General features: G+C 45.5%; 1 protein-coding gene across 1 annotated transcript in view; it reads right to left on the bottom strand.

The window, feature by feature from the left end:
* Cow (Proteoglycan Cow) overlaps positions 1–17,276 on the bottom strand; it is a 66,595-nt gene that overhangs the window by 32,289 nt on the left and 17,030 nt on the right. Inside the window, exons 6-7 of the mRNA XM_075695972.1 lie at positions 13,879–13,979; positions 373–498 (exon numbers count right to left, since the gene is read on the bottom strand). Of these exons, the coding sequence (XP_075552087.1) occupies positions 373–498; positions 13,879–13,979 (227 nt within the window). The remainder of the gene's footprint in view (positions 1–372; positions 499–13,878; positions 13,980–17,276) is intronic.

The following is a 17,276-nucleotide window of genomic DNA, read 5'->3' as shown; positions in this document are numbered from 1 at the left end:
CATGTAGCCTGTAGCTGCTTGCTACGTGTACTGCACTCAATGCTCCTGCCAGTACAAATATCTCATACCTTTTCTTGTAAATACGTTTGCCACTTTTCCTCCATGTGAATAAACCCTCTGTTCTAATCCTCCAACTTCTCCACCTCGTACTCATGACCAAGTTAGCAACTCTCGTCATCAAAGTTCGGGCGATGGCGTGGGCATGTTAGCCTCCATTTGACGCCCCAGTTGTGTAGGCCAGCTACCCATTTCAGAGACGCACAGGTGGCGTAGGCTAGAGAGCGACCCTCAGTGTGACGCCAGACTCCAGTCATGACTCCCAAATCCTACAATGCATGCATGCCTAGATGAAGAGAAAGGTCAGCGACTCACAGTCAGACACTCTGTGGGTCCTCCGTCTTGTGGACACTTGCGTGCTCAGTTGGTGATCACTCATGACCACTGAAAACCAGTCAAGCAGCCGGTCACCCATGGCCTGTAGGTCATCATTGGTGCACCCTGAGCAACACAAACAGGACAGCAGTTTGTTTACCTGAACTGCAATTAAGGAAGGAACTGCTTTCAATCACTCACCTTCTATTACCTGTTAAAGCCGCAATGACTGCCACTAACAGAAATGCCACGTTTTGACACCACGGTGACACAGTTGTCTCACAACAAACACGGACAACATTATACAGTAACTCTCATGAAGTTCAGGTAACTGCAATGCAATTGGCTATAGAGCAGGACTGTATAAAGCGTAGCTTTTTATGATCTTCCGTTTTCCTTTCATAAAAGTAAGTGTGCAGACTAGACCACTTAAAAAAAGCCTTGCAAAATGAAACTACCGGCTATATAGCAGCTTCTCAATTACCCTTCATCGGCAGTGAGTGGGCTCCTGAATAAGGTACACGAGAAGATGAGTGGATAGTGGTAGTATTTACAGCAACAGTATTTACACAGTAATATATTACACAGCACGATAGCATGCCTGTGTGCAGCACATGTACATGGCCTGATGTGATGTACTGCACCACTGTAAGGTGTGCTTTTCCTGAAAAAAGCTGGCGATGCTCTGATTTATTGTGAATGGCTTTTTCATGCTTGGAAGCTTGGACCGCAGGTATGCCACAGCTAGGTCTTTGTGGCTACATTGCAATGAGTGGGTGAAAACAGCTGTCACCTGCAGCAGAAAATGTGACATAACCGCAGCGCCTTTATGGACAGCATGAATTCTTTTCCTGCCTTCTGCATTTTATTTGAGCCTAGCAGCCCTCCTTGTTAACCGGTTGATAGTGATGGAGCCATCGGGTGCCAATCAGCATGTGCTGAGATGTAGCTTGCGCAGCATGCACCATTTATGGGAAATAACATGCAACATGCATTTTTTGTGTACCCAGTGGTGGTGCGCTGCTGCCGTGCCTTGAATTGATAAGGTACACCTGTGAGCAAAAGTATACGAACCAGGGATTGCACTATAAAACTTGTTTTCTCCTCTGTCTGTGAATAGAACTTGAAATTAGAGACTGCAGTCCAAACTTGATATTACAAATTTTCTAGTGCACTTGTCAGTTTCTGTTAATGTGTGTTAATTACGAAGAAATTCAGTTTTTTTGGCAACCCTGTGGTCCGTATACTTTTGCTCAGGGGTGTACATAGTCAATCAGAGCATGAGAGATGGGTGAATGATGGGAGTTGTTGGTGGCAAAACCACTTTTGCTGCCCATTGTGGAGCGAACTCCATCAAATTCCAAGCAACCCATTCTGACGTTGTAACGGTCAGAATGGTCACATAGGCTGCGTGCATAGCACAGGATTCAAGAACAGTTGTTTGTGTTAGAGTGCAGTACCACTTACAGTGCTGGTGTTTGCATCTCAACTTACTAATATCAAGGCACATTCACACTTATGGCGCATATGACAGCACATTTCACAGAGCAATGCAGAAAGTATACAGTGAGATCTTGATATGACGAACTTCATGGGACCACGGTAAATTGTTCATTACTTTGAAAGATTGTTATAGTGAGAGCCCCAAAATTAACCATTCCGCCAACCGACCCATCAGTTCATAAGTTGTCACCATATGAGCTACCCACGAAAACGTCGTTGTTGGCTTTCGGCACGCGCTGTTGCTATTTTCCATAGATAGATTCCACTGCCACGCACCACCAAAGCACCGTATAATAAGAGTGATGCGTGCAAAAACAGACGTTGATGCCGATAAAACTGCCGACAAAAAGGCAGCTTCATGTTGCTTCCAAAGCACAATGTTTCTTGCTTCTTGTTTGTTTTTGACATCTGACACTGCAACTGTCTTGCTGGAGGCAGACACCTGAACTAGGTCAAAGCGCAAGTGCCCGTAAACGACAGTGCAAAGTGCGACCGTGTGGCATTCCCGAGAGCACGGAGGTTACATTTCACTGCACGGGTAGCTAGTGTGGCCACAGAAAGAAGGGTTAAAGAAAGTGGCATGTGCAGAAAGAAGGACAAAAGAAGGAATAGGCGACACTTTTCTGGGCCGAGCATGCGCTCGCCAACGTTTCTTTTTCTCTCGGGCGCCGTCTCAGGTTTTCTGAAATTATACACCGCGACATCCGCTCTCTGCGCCTTGTTGTATGCTAGCCTACTGTTTCGGCAGCCATGAAGGATACATGAAAATCTAAGAGTCCCCAGGTTTTGGAATATTATCTCATAGTACTGAGGCATTGTTAACACCACAGATAAACTGAATAACGATTATTATTCTGAAAAGTTTGGTATTCTAAAGTTCGTAGTACTGAAATATTTTTACATTGAAATTATAAGAAGTCAGCAGGGGATTTGTTCAAAGATTGTTTATCTGAAAAGTTTGTTTATGTAGTGTTCATAGTAACGAGGTTTCACTGCAGTGGGACTGCTAATGCAGGTTTGGGGCTGTGTATCTATGCCTTTACCTATCAAGAAAGGGGTCAAGCAAGTAGACACAATCTCCCCAATGCTACTAACTGCATGCTTAGAATAAGTATTGAAGCTATTAGACTGGGAAGGCTTAGGAGTGAGGACTAACGGCGAGCACTTTAGCAACCTTTGGTTTGCAGACGACATTGTCTTGTTCAGCAACACTGGGGAGGAATTACAACAAATGATTCAGGACCTTAACCGAGAAAGTGTAAGAGGAGGGTTGAAGATTAATAGGCAGAAGACAAAGATAATAGAGAGTTTTAGAATAAGGGCCCCAAACGTTTTGGGGTTCCAAAGAAATAGCGTCGAAGCCACTGCCGCATGCGCGAGACACAAACTGTGTTTGGGTTTTGCATTGGGAACGCTATTTCACTGATTTACCGGGAGCCCAAATAGCGGCCCCAAAAGCCTTGCGTCAGCAAACATGGCGGCACCCATCAAAGCGACGGCTCTAACCTAGCACCAATCTGGGTTCGATTCGTGGTGACGCATGAAGTTCGCAAGCTAGGAGAAGTGACTGCAGTTATCGCTTTCTCTCAATTAGCGTGTGTTGTGAAGATTGATTCATTAGACGCCGCTGATTCCGAATTCGATTGTGGATTTTATGGCTTGTAGGCCTAACACGGCTAAGCTTGGCTGGTAAAGGCACATACAGTTGGTTTGCTCAAAACTAAGTGCAACTAATTGTTTGCTGCTTACAAAATAACCTCTAAATTGTAATTAAATGCGAATACATGCAAGTCAAAATTACTATTCCTACCATAAAATGGTATATTTTGTTTAATTAGTTCTAATAGCTTTTCTTTGGCGGCGTAGTGGCGCTGTCAGCACAAGACGCTATCCGCAAACGCAAAGCACTATTCTAAATCTCTTCACTCCTGTGTGCCCCAATGCTAACACCCGCAAAGCTCTTTGGGCCCCCAAACTATTGGGGCCCCTATTCTAAAACTCTCTATTGTTCAATAGCCTGGCAAGGGAACAAGAATTCAGGATCGCCAGTCAGCCTCTAGAATCTGTACATGAGTATGTTTACTTATATATATTACTCACAGGGAACCCTAATCATTAAAGAAAAATTATCGGTTTTATGTGCCAAAACCACGATTTGATTATGAGGCACGCCACAGTGAGGGGCTCCTGAAGAATTTGGGCCCCCTGGGGTTCTTTAACGTGCACCTAAATCTAAGTACTTGGGTGTTTTCACATTTCCCCCAATCGAAATGCGGCCGCCTTGGCCGGGATTCAATCCCACGACCTCGTGTTTAGCAGGCCAACACTATAGCCACTAAACAACTATGGCGGGTACCCTGATCATTAGAAGGAAATTTACAGAAGAATAAAAATGGGTTGGAGTGCATACGGCAGGCATTACCAAATCCTGACTGGGAGCTTACCACTGTTGTTGAAAAGAAAAGTGTGCAATCATTGCATTCGACCAGTGCTAACATACAGAGCAGAAACTTGGAGATTAAAAAAATAATAATAAAGCTCGCGAACATGTTAAAGACCGCGCAAAGAGCGATAAGACAAAAATGCTGGGCGGCATAATGTTAAAAGACATGAAGAGAGTGGTGTGGATCAGAGAGCAATAGGGGATAGCCCACATTCCCAAAACATGGAGCTGGGCAGGCCATGTACAGTGGAATCTCGTTGATGCACTTTTCATGGGAACCGGAAAATAAAACATATTATGCAAAAATCTTATTAACCAAAGAGGTTAAAAAAAGGAGGAAAAATGCATACTCCATCAGCAACTTACTTTCATTGAGTAACGTTGAAGTAGCTGGTAAATTTGCGCGGCACTTTCTTTTCATTGTCTAGGAGTAAATTCTTCTGAAAAGTAAAAAAAGAAGCTGCAGTTTGCTCACTCAATTCTGCATTTGCAATGAAGCTACGAAGTGTGTCCAAGTGTTCGAGTGTCGCTTGCTGTTGAACACCAGTCGCCATGGCTCTCTCCGGCTTCTAATGTGTCGTCGTTGTCGCCACCATCATCCACAAATGCCACCACACTGCAGGACTCCGCAATGATATCTTGCACGGTATGCAATTCGCAGGTTGCCAGGTCATCATCTGCATACACAAAGTCTTGTGACAAAATATCCAAGTTTAACTGGTCCCATTCTGGGATTTCAAGCACAGCTTCGTCTTCTTGGTCGGCCAGTTGGTCGCGAGCACCAAAAAAGACATATCTTGAAACAGTCTGCGATAGTCTCCGCTTTTAGTCGATCCCAAGACATTGCCAAAAGATGTATGGGGTCGAGAGGACTGATCCTCAAGTCTGTATCCTTTCACGCTATCTTGGCCAAGAGCCGACGAACCAGCAAGTTACGGAAGTGAAACTTCACCTTTCTAATGATTCCTGTGTCCAGGGGCTGCAGGTGGCTGGTGATGTTTGGTGGCAGAAAAACAACCTTCACATTCTGCAGCCAGTCCACGTCAGTCGGATGTGTCGCACAGTTGTCAATAAATAGAATAATTTTCTGTTTTTAACGTGCATCTTGGAATCGAGTGCAGTGAGAAACTTGAAAAAGAAGGCGCCGGTCATCCAGGCCTTCTTGTTTGCCTTGTACACGACCGGGAGATGTGTGGCACGTGCGAAACAGTGTGGTTTCTACTACTTACCAAGAATGGTCAGCTTGAGCTTCTCACTTCCACCTGCGTTGCACCAGAATAAAACCTTCTTTGCTTTTTTTTGCCCCCTTGGCACATCTTGGTCTTCATGCTGTTAAGGTTGGCGTCTGACACCACGTGGTGACAGGTCATTCACCCTACCCTCTGAGCCGGAGCCCACGGGCGACCTGATCCCCTTCACCTTCTCTTGGCCGGACCCCACGGCGCCGGAGAGGTCATTCACCCTACCCCCTGAGCCGGAGCCCACGGGCAACCTCATCCCCTTCCCCAAATCTCATGGTCGTGGCATCGTGCGTGCTTACTTCATCCCCTTCACCTTCTCTTGGCCGGACCCCACGGCGCCGGAGAGGTCATTCACCCAACCTTCTCCCCGGATTCGTCGAAAAGAGGATCGACTTCTCCTTCCCGTGCTCGGTATGGCAGGAGGAGGGGCCCTCTCTCCGTGCCTGTCACGTGTCATCGACGGAAGCAAGATCCCGCCCACACTTGTAGAGAGCCTATTTAAGGGGCTCCGAAATGTACTTTTGATATATTTCATACTTGAGACTTCATACTTCATGCTTTTCTTATTTTCTTTCAACTACCTTTGAATAAACCGTGCAAGTTTCGCACTAGCAAATCGTCTCGCCCCTGCTTGGTCGCCATGATCTACCGGATGCCTGCAGCCCGCCGACAACGCCACGCTACCCAATAAGTAATGTCGGTCGAGCTTCGATAGGCAGGCATCGCTACTTCTCGGCAGCAGTACGGTACGCTACCCTGGAGTACGCAACAAACTGGCTGGCAGCGATTGGGATACGGAATCCTGGAGACCCCAACTTGGATGACAACTACGAGATCGTAGCCTCTTCGTCCTGGCAACAACGTTCGGAAGGAAGGTGTCTGGATCATAACTGCATATGGGGAGTGCACGGCTTTTCTTCACTGAGATATCACTTGGCTTTTACATATTTTTTGGAAAGTACATTGCAGTGATTTTTCTTTAAACCGTTGACGGAAGTTTGAGTACGTCAAGGTTGTATAGAGTGAAGGTTTAGCAGCACTAACGGCAGCCATGAACTTGAAGGCACTAAAGAAGCCGGAATTGTTGAGCTTGGCCAAAGAGTTGGGCCTCCAAATTGCCGAATCAAAGAGAAAGCCGGAGATCATTGAGGCGATCGAAGCGACCGGGGCAGACGATGAGGAACTGACGGAATGCCTAGAGGGCATTGAAGAGAGAGAGGAAGAGCGTAAGTGCCTAGAAAGAGAGGAAAAAGAAGGCGTAAGCGCCTAGAGGAAAAAGAGGAGCGCGAACGGGCAGCACGTGAGGCCAAAGAAGAGCGTAAGCACCTAGAGGAGAAGGAAGAGCGTGTTGCCCGCGACGCACTTGAAATGAAGCGCCTAGAGATTGAGCTTCTGAAAGCACAAAATAGCGAAAGACCTAGCACAGAGGCACGTGAAAGCGAGCGCAGAATGACAGTCTTGATGGCACCCTACGCAGTAGGAGGGGACATAGGTCTTTTTCTGGTACAGTTTGAGCGCACGTGTGAGAAGGCAAAATTCGCGAGAAAAATGTGGCCACAACGCTTGCTTACGTTACTGCCACGTGAGGTAGCTGATATTATCGCCCGCATGGGGAAAGAAGAAGCAGAGGACTTCGATGAAGTCAAAGCAAATCTGCTTAAAAAGTATAGATTATCAGCTGAAGCATTCAGGCGAAAGTTCAGGGAAGTCGAGAAGACCAAAAGTGAGTCATATTCAGATTTTGCATACACCTTGGAGGTAAACCTGAAGGAATGGCTCAGAGAAGAGGGTGCACTCGGCGATGCCGAAAAGACAATGCAGTGCGTTGCCTTAGAACAGTTCTACCGCCGGCTGCCAGTAAACATCAAGCATTGGGTTCAGGATAGGCCAGGCGTAGACACTGTTTCGAGAGCGGCCAATCTCGCTGAGGAGTACATAACTCGCCGTGCGGACGAAGGCAGCGAAGCTCCTAAGGAGGAGATGAATAAATGCAGACCTGACAAGCCAAAACGATGGTCAAAGTCGAGTCTGTATAAAACAAAGGAAAGATCGGATTCAGGGAAAAGTAGTGACGAGGACAGCGAAGGAGAAAAGGAGTCACCCGAACAGAGGGCAGAAAAGCAAAAGAAAAAGGCTTTCGAGGCCAAGAAACCAGTAGATTGCTACAACTGCCGGCAAACGGGGCATATCTCCGTGGGATGCAGAAATCCCAAACTAGTGTTGATGTCACTAAGTAGTAACGCAAAAAATCTGAACTTGCTCGAACCGTACATTCGAGACCTCGTGGTAAACGGCAAACCGTGTAGAGTGCTTCGCGACTCGGCAGCCACAATGGACGTAGTGCATCCGTCGTACGTAGAGGCAGGCCAGTTCACGGGGGAATGTGCTTCGATAAGGCAAGCCGTAGAGGCCTCCAGTGTTTGTCTCCCGGTGGCCAAAATTCGTATTGAAGGCCCTTTCGGAGTACTGGACACTGAAGCCGTCGTCTCGGCACATCTCCCGCCGCAGTATCCATATTTGTTTTCTAACAAATCAGAGGATTTGCTACGACGCAAGGGAATCGGGTTTAGTGAGGGAACCAGTGCAAGCCCTAACTCATTCCAAGGCAAAGGAGCTCGAGGCTAAAGCAGTGGATGAAAGTATAGTGGTGAAAGAAACCGGATTGACAGCTGATTGGTCAACTAGTACTGAACAGGATAGCTCTATAGGGGATGAGGCGGAAAGTACGCCAGCTAATGAAAAAACCAGGAAAGCAGCGGAGCCTGAAATGTCGCGAGAAGCAGAATGCAGCAAGTTATTGAACGTAAGCCCTGCCACAATGATTGCCGAGCAGGAAATGCGTAAAGCACAAAACAATGCTGAGCATTACTATGACAGGACGGCTCGCACGCGACGCTTTGAAGTTGGGGAAAAGCGAATGATCATGAAACCCTCTTTGAATAACCAATCTGAGGAAATGCCTGTCGACTTTCCAGAGTTAACAGCAGTGACGGAGACAAAAGACATTGACGAGACCATTGATAAGTTAGTAGAACAGGCGGAGTTGAATCCCAATCAGAGGGCCGAACTGAGGGAACTCGTGTTTGAATTTAAAGACGTATTTTCAGTCACACCGGGCAGGACAACTGCGATCGTTCATGACATCGAGTTAACCTCGTTGGACCCAGTTCGTTCGAAAGCTTATCGCGTTTCGCCTCGTCAACGTGAAGTCATGACCGCTGAAATAAACAAGATGTTAGAGCTAGGTGTAATCGAGCCAGGAGAGAGTGATTATACCTTGCCTCTTATCTTGGTTGAGGTCCCAGGAAAAGAGCCGCGGCCATGTATCGACTACCGCAGGCTCAATTTAATCACGAAGGACCAGACTTATCCAATACCGCATATCGAGGAAAGGCTTGAGAAAGTGAGCAGTGCTAATTTCATCTCTACGCTCGATTTAGTCAGAGGGTATTGGCAGGTTCCATTGACCGAGAGGGCAAGCAGGCTTGCAGCGTTTATTTCCCCGATGGGAACCTTTCGTCCGAAAGTCCTGAGTTTTGGATTGAAGAATGCGCCATATTGCTTCTCTAGCCTTATGGACCAGGTGCTACGAGGAATGGAGGACTTTGCACTTACCTATCTCGATGACATAGCTATCTTTTCTTCATCATGGGCGGACCATATGCAACACCTGCGAACCGTGTTGTATTGGCTACGAGAGGCCAACTTAACTGTTAAGGCTCCCAAATGCCAATTAGGGCGCGCGGAGGTAGCTTATCTAGGTCATGTAATAGGGCAAGGCCATCGTCGGCCTTCCGAGGTTAAACTGACCGCGATAGACAACTTCCCGCAACCACGCACCAAGCGGGACATCAGATCATTCCTTGGCTTGGCGGGTTATTACCAAAGATATATTCCGCGGTATTCCGAGATTGCGAGTTTTTTAACGGATGCTCTCAGAAAAACAGAACCACAAACGGTAAAGTGGGATGACGCAAAAGAAAGGGCTTTTTGTATGCTGAAGAATGCACTAACGAGTCAGCCAGTGTTGAATGCGTCCGACTACTCTAAGCCATTCATTCTTCAGTGTGATGCCAGTGACAGGGGCATGGGGGTGGTGCTCTGTCAAAAGAAAGATGACGAGAACGAACACCCTGTACTGTACGCCAGTAGAAAGCTTTCAGTTCGTGAGGAAGCATACAGTTCATCAGAAAAGGAATGCGCCTGCGTAGTTTGGGCGGTACAGAAGCTAGCTTGCTATATCGCTGGCTCAAGATTCACCATAGAGACTGACCACTGTCCCCTCACATGGCTGCAGTCCATGTCTACGAAAAACGGTCGTCTTTGGCGCTGGAGCTTGGCTCTTCAACAGTACACCTTCGATATTCGCAACAAGAAGGGTAAGCTTAACGGCAATGCCGACGGTTTAAGTTGTTGCCCCTAGAGTATCGAAAGCCTCATGCTCATCCGGGTTTCCGTGGAATTTTTTTTCGTGCATTCATATGTTTTTCCGAAGTGAAGCCGATTGTTAGCTGATTTTAATAACCACGTCTTAACGCTTTCAAGAAATGGCTGTTTTTAGTGTTAAGGGGGGGAGGACGCGCGTAGGAAATGGGGAAGGTGTAGCGGGTTTTCTTTTTTTGTTAAAAGCCGGGTGTGTCTTGGGGGAGAGTGGCCTTGTGCTCGCTGCTTTGTGGTTGTGGGTCCGGCACTGTTCTGGGGTGATTGCTTGCCCAGGCAGGAGACGAAAAGTTGCGAGACCTGCTTGCAAAGACCAATTTCACCAGACCGGACCAAGGAGAAAAGTCACAAGAGCGCTACGAGGACGGATGACCACTCCCCGGAATCTATCTGCTACGAACGAAGGGTTCGTGACCTCTACGGGGAATCCTGATACCGAAACGCCGATCCCTCGTACAGCGGCTGCTGGCCCCTACACGTCAGGATCTTCCTCCCCCGCCGGAGATGCTGTTAGGGTTGGCGTCTGACACCATGTGGCGACAGGTCATTCACCCTACTCGCTGAGCCGAAGCCCACGGGCGACCTCATCCCCTTCACCTTCTTTTGGCCGGACCCCACGGCGCCGGAGAGGTCATTCACCGTACCCCTGAGCCGGAGCCCATGGGCGACCTCATCCCCTTCCCCTCCTCTCATGGTCGTGGCATCGTGTGTGCTTACCTCATCCCCTTCACCTTCTCTTGGCTGGACCCCACGGTGCCGGAGAGGTCATTCACCCGACCTTCTCCCCGGATTCGTCGAAAAGAGGATCGACTTCTCCTTCCCGTGCTCGGTATGGCAGGAGGAGGGGCCCTCTCTCCGTGCCTGTCACATGTCATCGACGGAAGCAAGATCCCGCCCACACTTGTAGAGAGCCTATTTAAGGGGCTCCGAAATGTACTTTTGATATACTTCATACTTGAGACTTCATACTTCATGCTTTTCTTATTTTCTTTCAACTACCTTTGAATAAACCGTGCAAGTTTCGCACTAGCAAATCGTCTCGCCCCTGCTTGGTCGCCATGATCTACCGGATGCCTGCAGTCCGCCGACAATGCCACGCTACCCAATAAGTAATGTCGGTCGAGCTTCGATAGGCAGGCGTCGCTACTTCTCGGCAGCAGTACGGTACGCTACCCTGGAGTACGCAACAATGCCGAGACTTTTGTCGGGCTGCATGTTGATGAAAATGCCTGCCTTGTCCACATTGAAGATGTCCTGCGGTCGGTACTGTGAAATCAGCACGGGTAATGTAGTAGACAACCATTCCGAGACGACGTATGTGTTGGTATTTTTCACTTCACTGAACACTGTTTTGTACGACAATCCATGTCGTGTCTTAAACCAGTGAAGCCAGTCACTGGACGCTTGAAAGTCTTCAATGCCCAAGGAGAGCGCTATGTTGCCAGCTTTCGCATGTAGGACTGACCCGTTGACGTTCACTCCTGCCGCTCTGATTACCTTAAACCATCTAAGCAGGATTTCTTCCATTTGTGCATGTTTCACACATCGTGTTTGTTTCACACCGGGACCAAGAACTTGCAGCTTCTTTCGAAGTTCCTCTCCTGACCGACAATAGTGTTGAGTGTTGACACTGGTAAACCGAGCTATCGTGCCAAGTCCACATGCTTCCTCTTTAGGCTCTCTGCAAACTTGTTACAATTTCCAGTTTTTCTTTCAAACTGAGCACCTTGCGTTTCCACAACATTGTCACAAGCCTGGCAGCATTGCCGTGCACAGCACCAATGCAGCCAGAAGAGAACAACAACAACAAAAGCGAAAGGACCACTACAGCACCACCGAACACAGCAACAAGGCACCAAGAGAACAAGGAAACAGCGCGGGAAGCACAGACGGCACGGAGCATCGTGAAAATTTGGGAAGGGAAGTGGCACCTGCCGAGAGCATTGTGCACTTTCCTCCTTGATTATGATACGTTTTGCTAGATGGCACAGAGCATCGCCTGGCGCATCATCATCATCATTTGAAGCAGTGACTGCGCCTGGCAGAAATCTTTTTGCCGCAAACTGACGCTGCAATGGCCTCAGAGGCTCCACAACGTGCAGATAGTGGCTTGTTGGAACGTGGTTTGAGCTAGTATACCGAAAAATAAACATAGAATTTCTCGAAATATCGGTCAAGATCCACTTTCGCGGTCGTATTATTCTATTTTGGGCAAAAATGTAATCGTATTAAACGCACGAAAATGCATTATTTCCAAGGGATGTTGGCTGGGAATAAAAAGAAAAACGTATTAGGCCAGAAAACGTATTATGCAGGATCGTATCAACAAGATTCCACTGTAATGTGTAGGGTAGATAACCGGTGGACCATTGAAGTTACAAAACGGGTACCAAGAGAAGTGAAGTGCAGTCGAGGATGGCAGAAAACTAGGTAGGGTGATGAAATTAGGAAATTTGCAGACGAAAGTTGGAATCAGCTAGTGTAAGACAGGGGTGATTGGAGAACACAGGGAGAGGCCTTCGTCCTGCAGTGGACATAAAACTAGGCTGATGATGATGATGAACTATGCCATGTGACAATGATTTGCAATTTACTTCACTCAAAACACTGAAAAACAATTAAATTTGCAAGTATACTGAGAGTATGCACTTTTAAAGAGCAGAGTAAAGGCTGCGGTAGGGCCACAAGGCTAGTCAGACTAAAGAGCTTGCCCCGAAGTATAAATCGGCATGATAGCCAAACAGCTAAGTGTCAGCAATTCTGCAAAAATGGAGTATGGATGTGCTTCTCAGAAGACAAATAGCAGGGTGTGCAATAAATAAAATGCTAAATATATTGTGGCTGATCGTTGTGTTGTACAATATACTGTTTTCATCACACGACTTCTCTGAAAAATAACTGAGGGTCAGTTTCTAGGAGTTCCCTCTAATTCAGATTTAAAGTTGTGAATCTATCAGCTAAGCTCAAGTATGAGGACAGAAGCCACAAGTCAAATCTCTCATAAGTGACTCAAGAAAGGGTGTCCATGAGACAAAAGAATAAATCCTTTCTTGAAAAACTAACAAAGTGTTAAGGTAATTAATGCATGTGCTAAAAGAATCAAAGCGAGAGTTGCACAGACAAGAAGTGAGCCAGATAAAGAATGTTATTGAATGCAACTACAATGCTCAGAAAAATCTGAACAAACAGCTTTAGAGCACTGTATGCCAAACTAAAACTTGTGTCACACTAAGTGTAAAATCTATAACTCCAGTGGCCCTTTTGTTCTTCAAACTTCTCGTGATGAAAGTGATATGTCTACAAAATTAACTCAATACTGATCTGAAGACCAGCTGCACAAAGAAGCAGGTATTATTCTCCTGTTGCATATTTAAGCAAAAATTTATGTGAAACTGGTTAAAGCTTTGAGTTATTCTACATCTGCTGCCATAGACATGAGTGGAACTGGCTAGCACTCCCAGGAATAGAACTAGCACACATACACAAATACTCAATACAGCGTATGGGAGGATGGCCACTGCAGTAGGTCAATGGTAAAGCACCGCACACATCATGCGGAAGACGTGGCTTCGGCTCCCACCTGTGGCTTTTCATCCACTTTCATTCCCACTTTTCTTACTATTTGTATATTTCAATTAAAAAGAACAGTTAATTCCCCATATGCTTTCCCAGGCTTCGTGTTAATTTCATGTGATTGTGATGGTAACTAAAAATAAATTGAGCTCTTCGTTTCCCATATCCTTCATGCTCTATTCATGTATTCGTATGAAAAGAACTCACTTAAAAAAAAAAAAAAGGCAACATTTGCCTTTTTTTTTCCCCCACAGAACATGAATGATGAAATCAACAGTGTGGCAAACAACATGGTAGATGCTCTACCTTTGTCTTTGCTGACAGGAGAAGACACCTTGTTTGTCAAAACCGAATTATGGCTGTCTTTGCTGGTCCACGAGTCCTTGGAATTGAACTTGGACTTCAGCCTGGGTGGGAGGAGACAATGTTTAAAAAATTAAAAAAAAAAAGAGGTCCAATGCACATATTGAAGAGAAAAAAAATAGGTCACCTTTCTGGCCATCAAATGTATTTAAAAAGCAAAAAAATAAAAAAAATAAATAAGTGGTAAGATACTATATAGTCAGTGACAGGTAAAGACTGCAGCAGCAAGTGTGCCTGAAAGAAAACATGTATAAATGCACCAGTGAATCACCTCGTCTATATAGCCCTCCTCTCCTCTCTTATCCTTTGTATCCACGTCAGCTAGCTGTCTTTGCTTTCCTCAGATGCTTCCTTGACACGAAACTCCTTGCACTGCTGGGGGAGCTTTTTGTGCGTCAGGTGTGAATCAGGCCATTCCGTCTTTCATGGTATGTTGGCTGTTCATGTGTGCTGTGTGTGGCCATTCATCTGTGCTGTGTGCTCATTGTTGCTGAAAAGCTAGGGCTCCTCCTCTTCGTGCTGGTGGCATTTGCAAGGGGACCATTTCTTTAAGCACAACATGTTTTTGGAAGGAACCTCTCCTGAATTCTTGATTTGTCACCAATTACAGTCATGTGAAAGCAAGCTACCAGAGGCAAAATTTCTAGGCATTCACATAATTTCAAGTATGAAGCACAAGTGTCGACCAGGGTATCACATTAGTTCCATTTAATATAAGTACTTAAATCTTCATGAAGGTGGCACCCAAGCATTTATTCAGCATTTTTTAACATTATCAGCATCAAAGTGATGACGAGCTACCATATATACCCGTGTAAGGGCCGCACTTTTGTTTCTAGAACCTTGGCTGGGTGCGGCCCTTACATGAATAAGGCCGATGACGGCCCGCTATAGGTTCGTACTGTTTCTGCGACTGTAGCAGAGGGTAAGAGAGGCACAAATGACATAATGCTCCTGACTTTGTTAGCTCCTGAATGGAAGCTTACCATTATCATTGAAAAGGAAGGTGTACAATCAGTGCATTTTACCAGTGGTAACATATGGGGCAGAGTTGGAGACTGACCAAGAAGCTTGAGAACAATAAGGACCGCTCAATGAGTGATGGAACGAAGAATGCTAGGCATAACGTTAAGAGACAGAAAAAGAGCAAATGGCTATAGCCGATATTCTAATTCACATTAAGAGAAAGAAATGGAGCTGGGCAGGTAATTTATAGCGTAGGTTAGATAGCTGGTGAACCATTAGGGTTACAGAATGGGTGCCAAGAGAAGAGAAGTGCAGTCGAGGACGGTGGGACGATGAAATTAGGAAATTCACGGGCGCTAGTTGGAATCGGTTGGCGCAGGACAGGGGTAATTGAAGATCGCAGGGAGAGGCCTTCGTCCTGCAATGGACATAAAATAGGTTGATGATGATAATGATGATGAAGTAAACAATCTCAGATGCTGGCCCATCGTCCCTGACCAGTGCTGACCCAAACAGGGCTCCCGTCTCTAGAGGTGAAATGCCACCGATCTGACTGAAAACACTGCCACTACAGCTGAGATGACGCGCCACACAAAGAAATAATGGTGTAGTGGCAATGAAAAAACAGCTAGTGTAACTAACTTCACTTTCCGGCAGGACGTTTTGAATTCTTACTCAAAATTTTGCCCTCCAAAGTGTAGGGGCAAACTTTGGTGGGGGTCTTCGCAGCCCTTAGATGACGGCAGCCCTTACACAAGTAAATACGGTATAGATATAGTAAGTTTGACTGGTGAAGGCTTACTCAAATCATAGAACAGTTTGACAAGCGTCTACTAAAGTTCATATAGCTAGAGACCTGCGCAGATTTTTGCCATGCTAGTTGCAATATTTGTAACTTCCTTTTGAGCCGTGCCACAAGATTTTGTGCATTACAATGGTCAATTTTATCTCTGCTTGTTTCGCTTTCTTGATCAATACAGTAGCAATAGCAATCCCATGTTTTTATAAACAAGAATGTAATACGAACATACTGATGGCGTTAATGTGGCTTGTGTCATCTGACAGCAGCATTGGTCAAAGGGTAGAATGGCGCAATTAAGAGGCGCCATGTAATAAACAGTCGCCATAGTTGTAGGTCACGGAGTTTGTGCAGTTGCACTGTGGTGCTTTTTTCTTTTTTTACTGAGCAGTAAATTATAAACTATAAGGAATAGTTACCTAATTATTTAAATCCCATGTCTGCAGCCACGTCAGAGTTTTATTAAACACTACGAAATTATAATTTTTGCTGACCAGTTTAAAAAAATTGGTTCTGAGAATCTGCAGCATAGTGCATTGCTGCTCCAGTTAATATGCTGGTGCATTATAACAACATGCAGTGCAGAGAAATATTACCTGGGACAGCACTGCACTTCTTGGATATCTTTGAGTCCATATTCTCCTATATACTAGTGACAGGCACAAAACTTCTAGCAGAAGGTTTATTTATTTAGCTGCCTACAGGGCAGCTTTTGCACCTCACACATGCATGTTGTTGGAACACGGAATAAAGTGAATTGAATTGAATTTGAGTACTGGCTGAGTTACAATTTTGCGTTTTAAACATGGTCTCTAAAACCATTACTTAAAAGTTCAGTTGTGATGTTTTATTAATTATATAGGCAGTTATCAAGAAAATTTTGATATTCACTGCTATGTAGCCTGGCCAGCAAAAATTATAATTTTGTCTCTCATTATTTAAAAAAATTTGAGAAATTCATCACTGAAATGAGCAGTACCAGTGGAATGTCTCTAGAACTTCTGTTTACAAAAACTCATTCACAAGATAGCCAAGTGGAGCATCTAGAGAAAGTGGGAAGTCATCCATGCTGTCAGAGTTCAGGAAGCCCTGACACTGCATGTGAAATTTATGATAAACAAAGCTTCCCTCCAAAATTACAATTCTGATAACAAAGTCTGGCTGCACATTTCCTTTTTTTTCGGAGTGAACAACTAGATATTGAAAACCTCACTATAATGAAGCTGCGTCAAACGTGAAGATACCTTTGCTATATCCGATATTTGTAATATGCATACATGAGGGAAAAAAAGTGTGATGCTTCCGACGAGCCAGCAAAGGGCCTCCTACAAATTTTGATGGTCTGTTGGCGCCTTTTCGTGCCCATACATGGCATGGGAACAATAATAAATTACATACACATGCTTTGCACTATCACTAATATGCAAATGTGATCTTGCTGTGATCACATGGAATGTCAGATGCAGTCCAACCAAGCCAAGTCGTGGGCCAAAACAAGCATGCGTGCCTAGTGTGTGAGATTTCAACATCTAGAAATTATTGTTTCTTTTCTTCAAGCATTTTAAATCACACTTGC

Source organism: Dermacentor variabilis, chromosome 1 (assembly GCF_050947875.1).
Source record: "Dermacentor variabilis isolate Ectoservices chromosome 1, ASM5094787v1, whole genome shotgun sequence".
In the NCBI taxonomy this organism is placed as follows: Eukaryota; Metazoa; Arthropoda; class Arachnida; order Ixodida; family Ixodidae; genus Dermacentor; species Dermacentor variabilis.
This window is presented reverse-complemented; position numbering and strand designations above follow the sequence as displayed.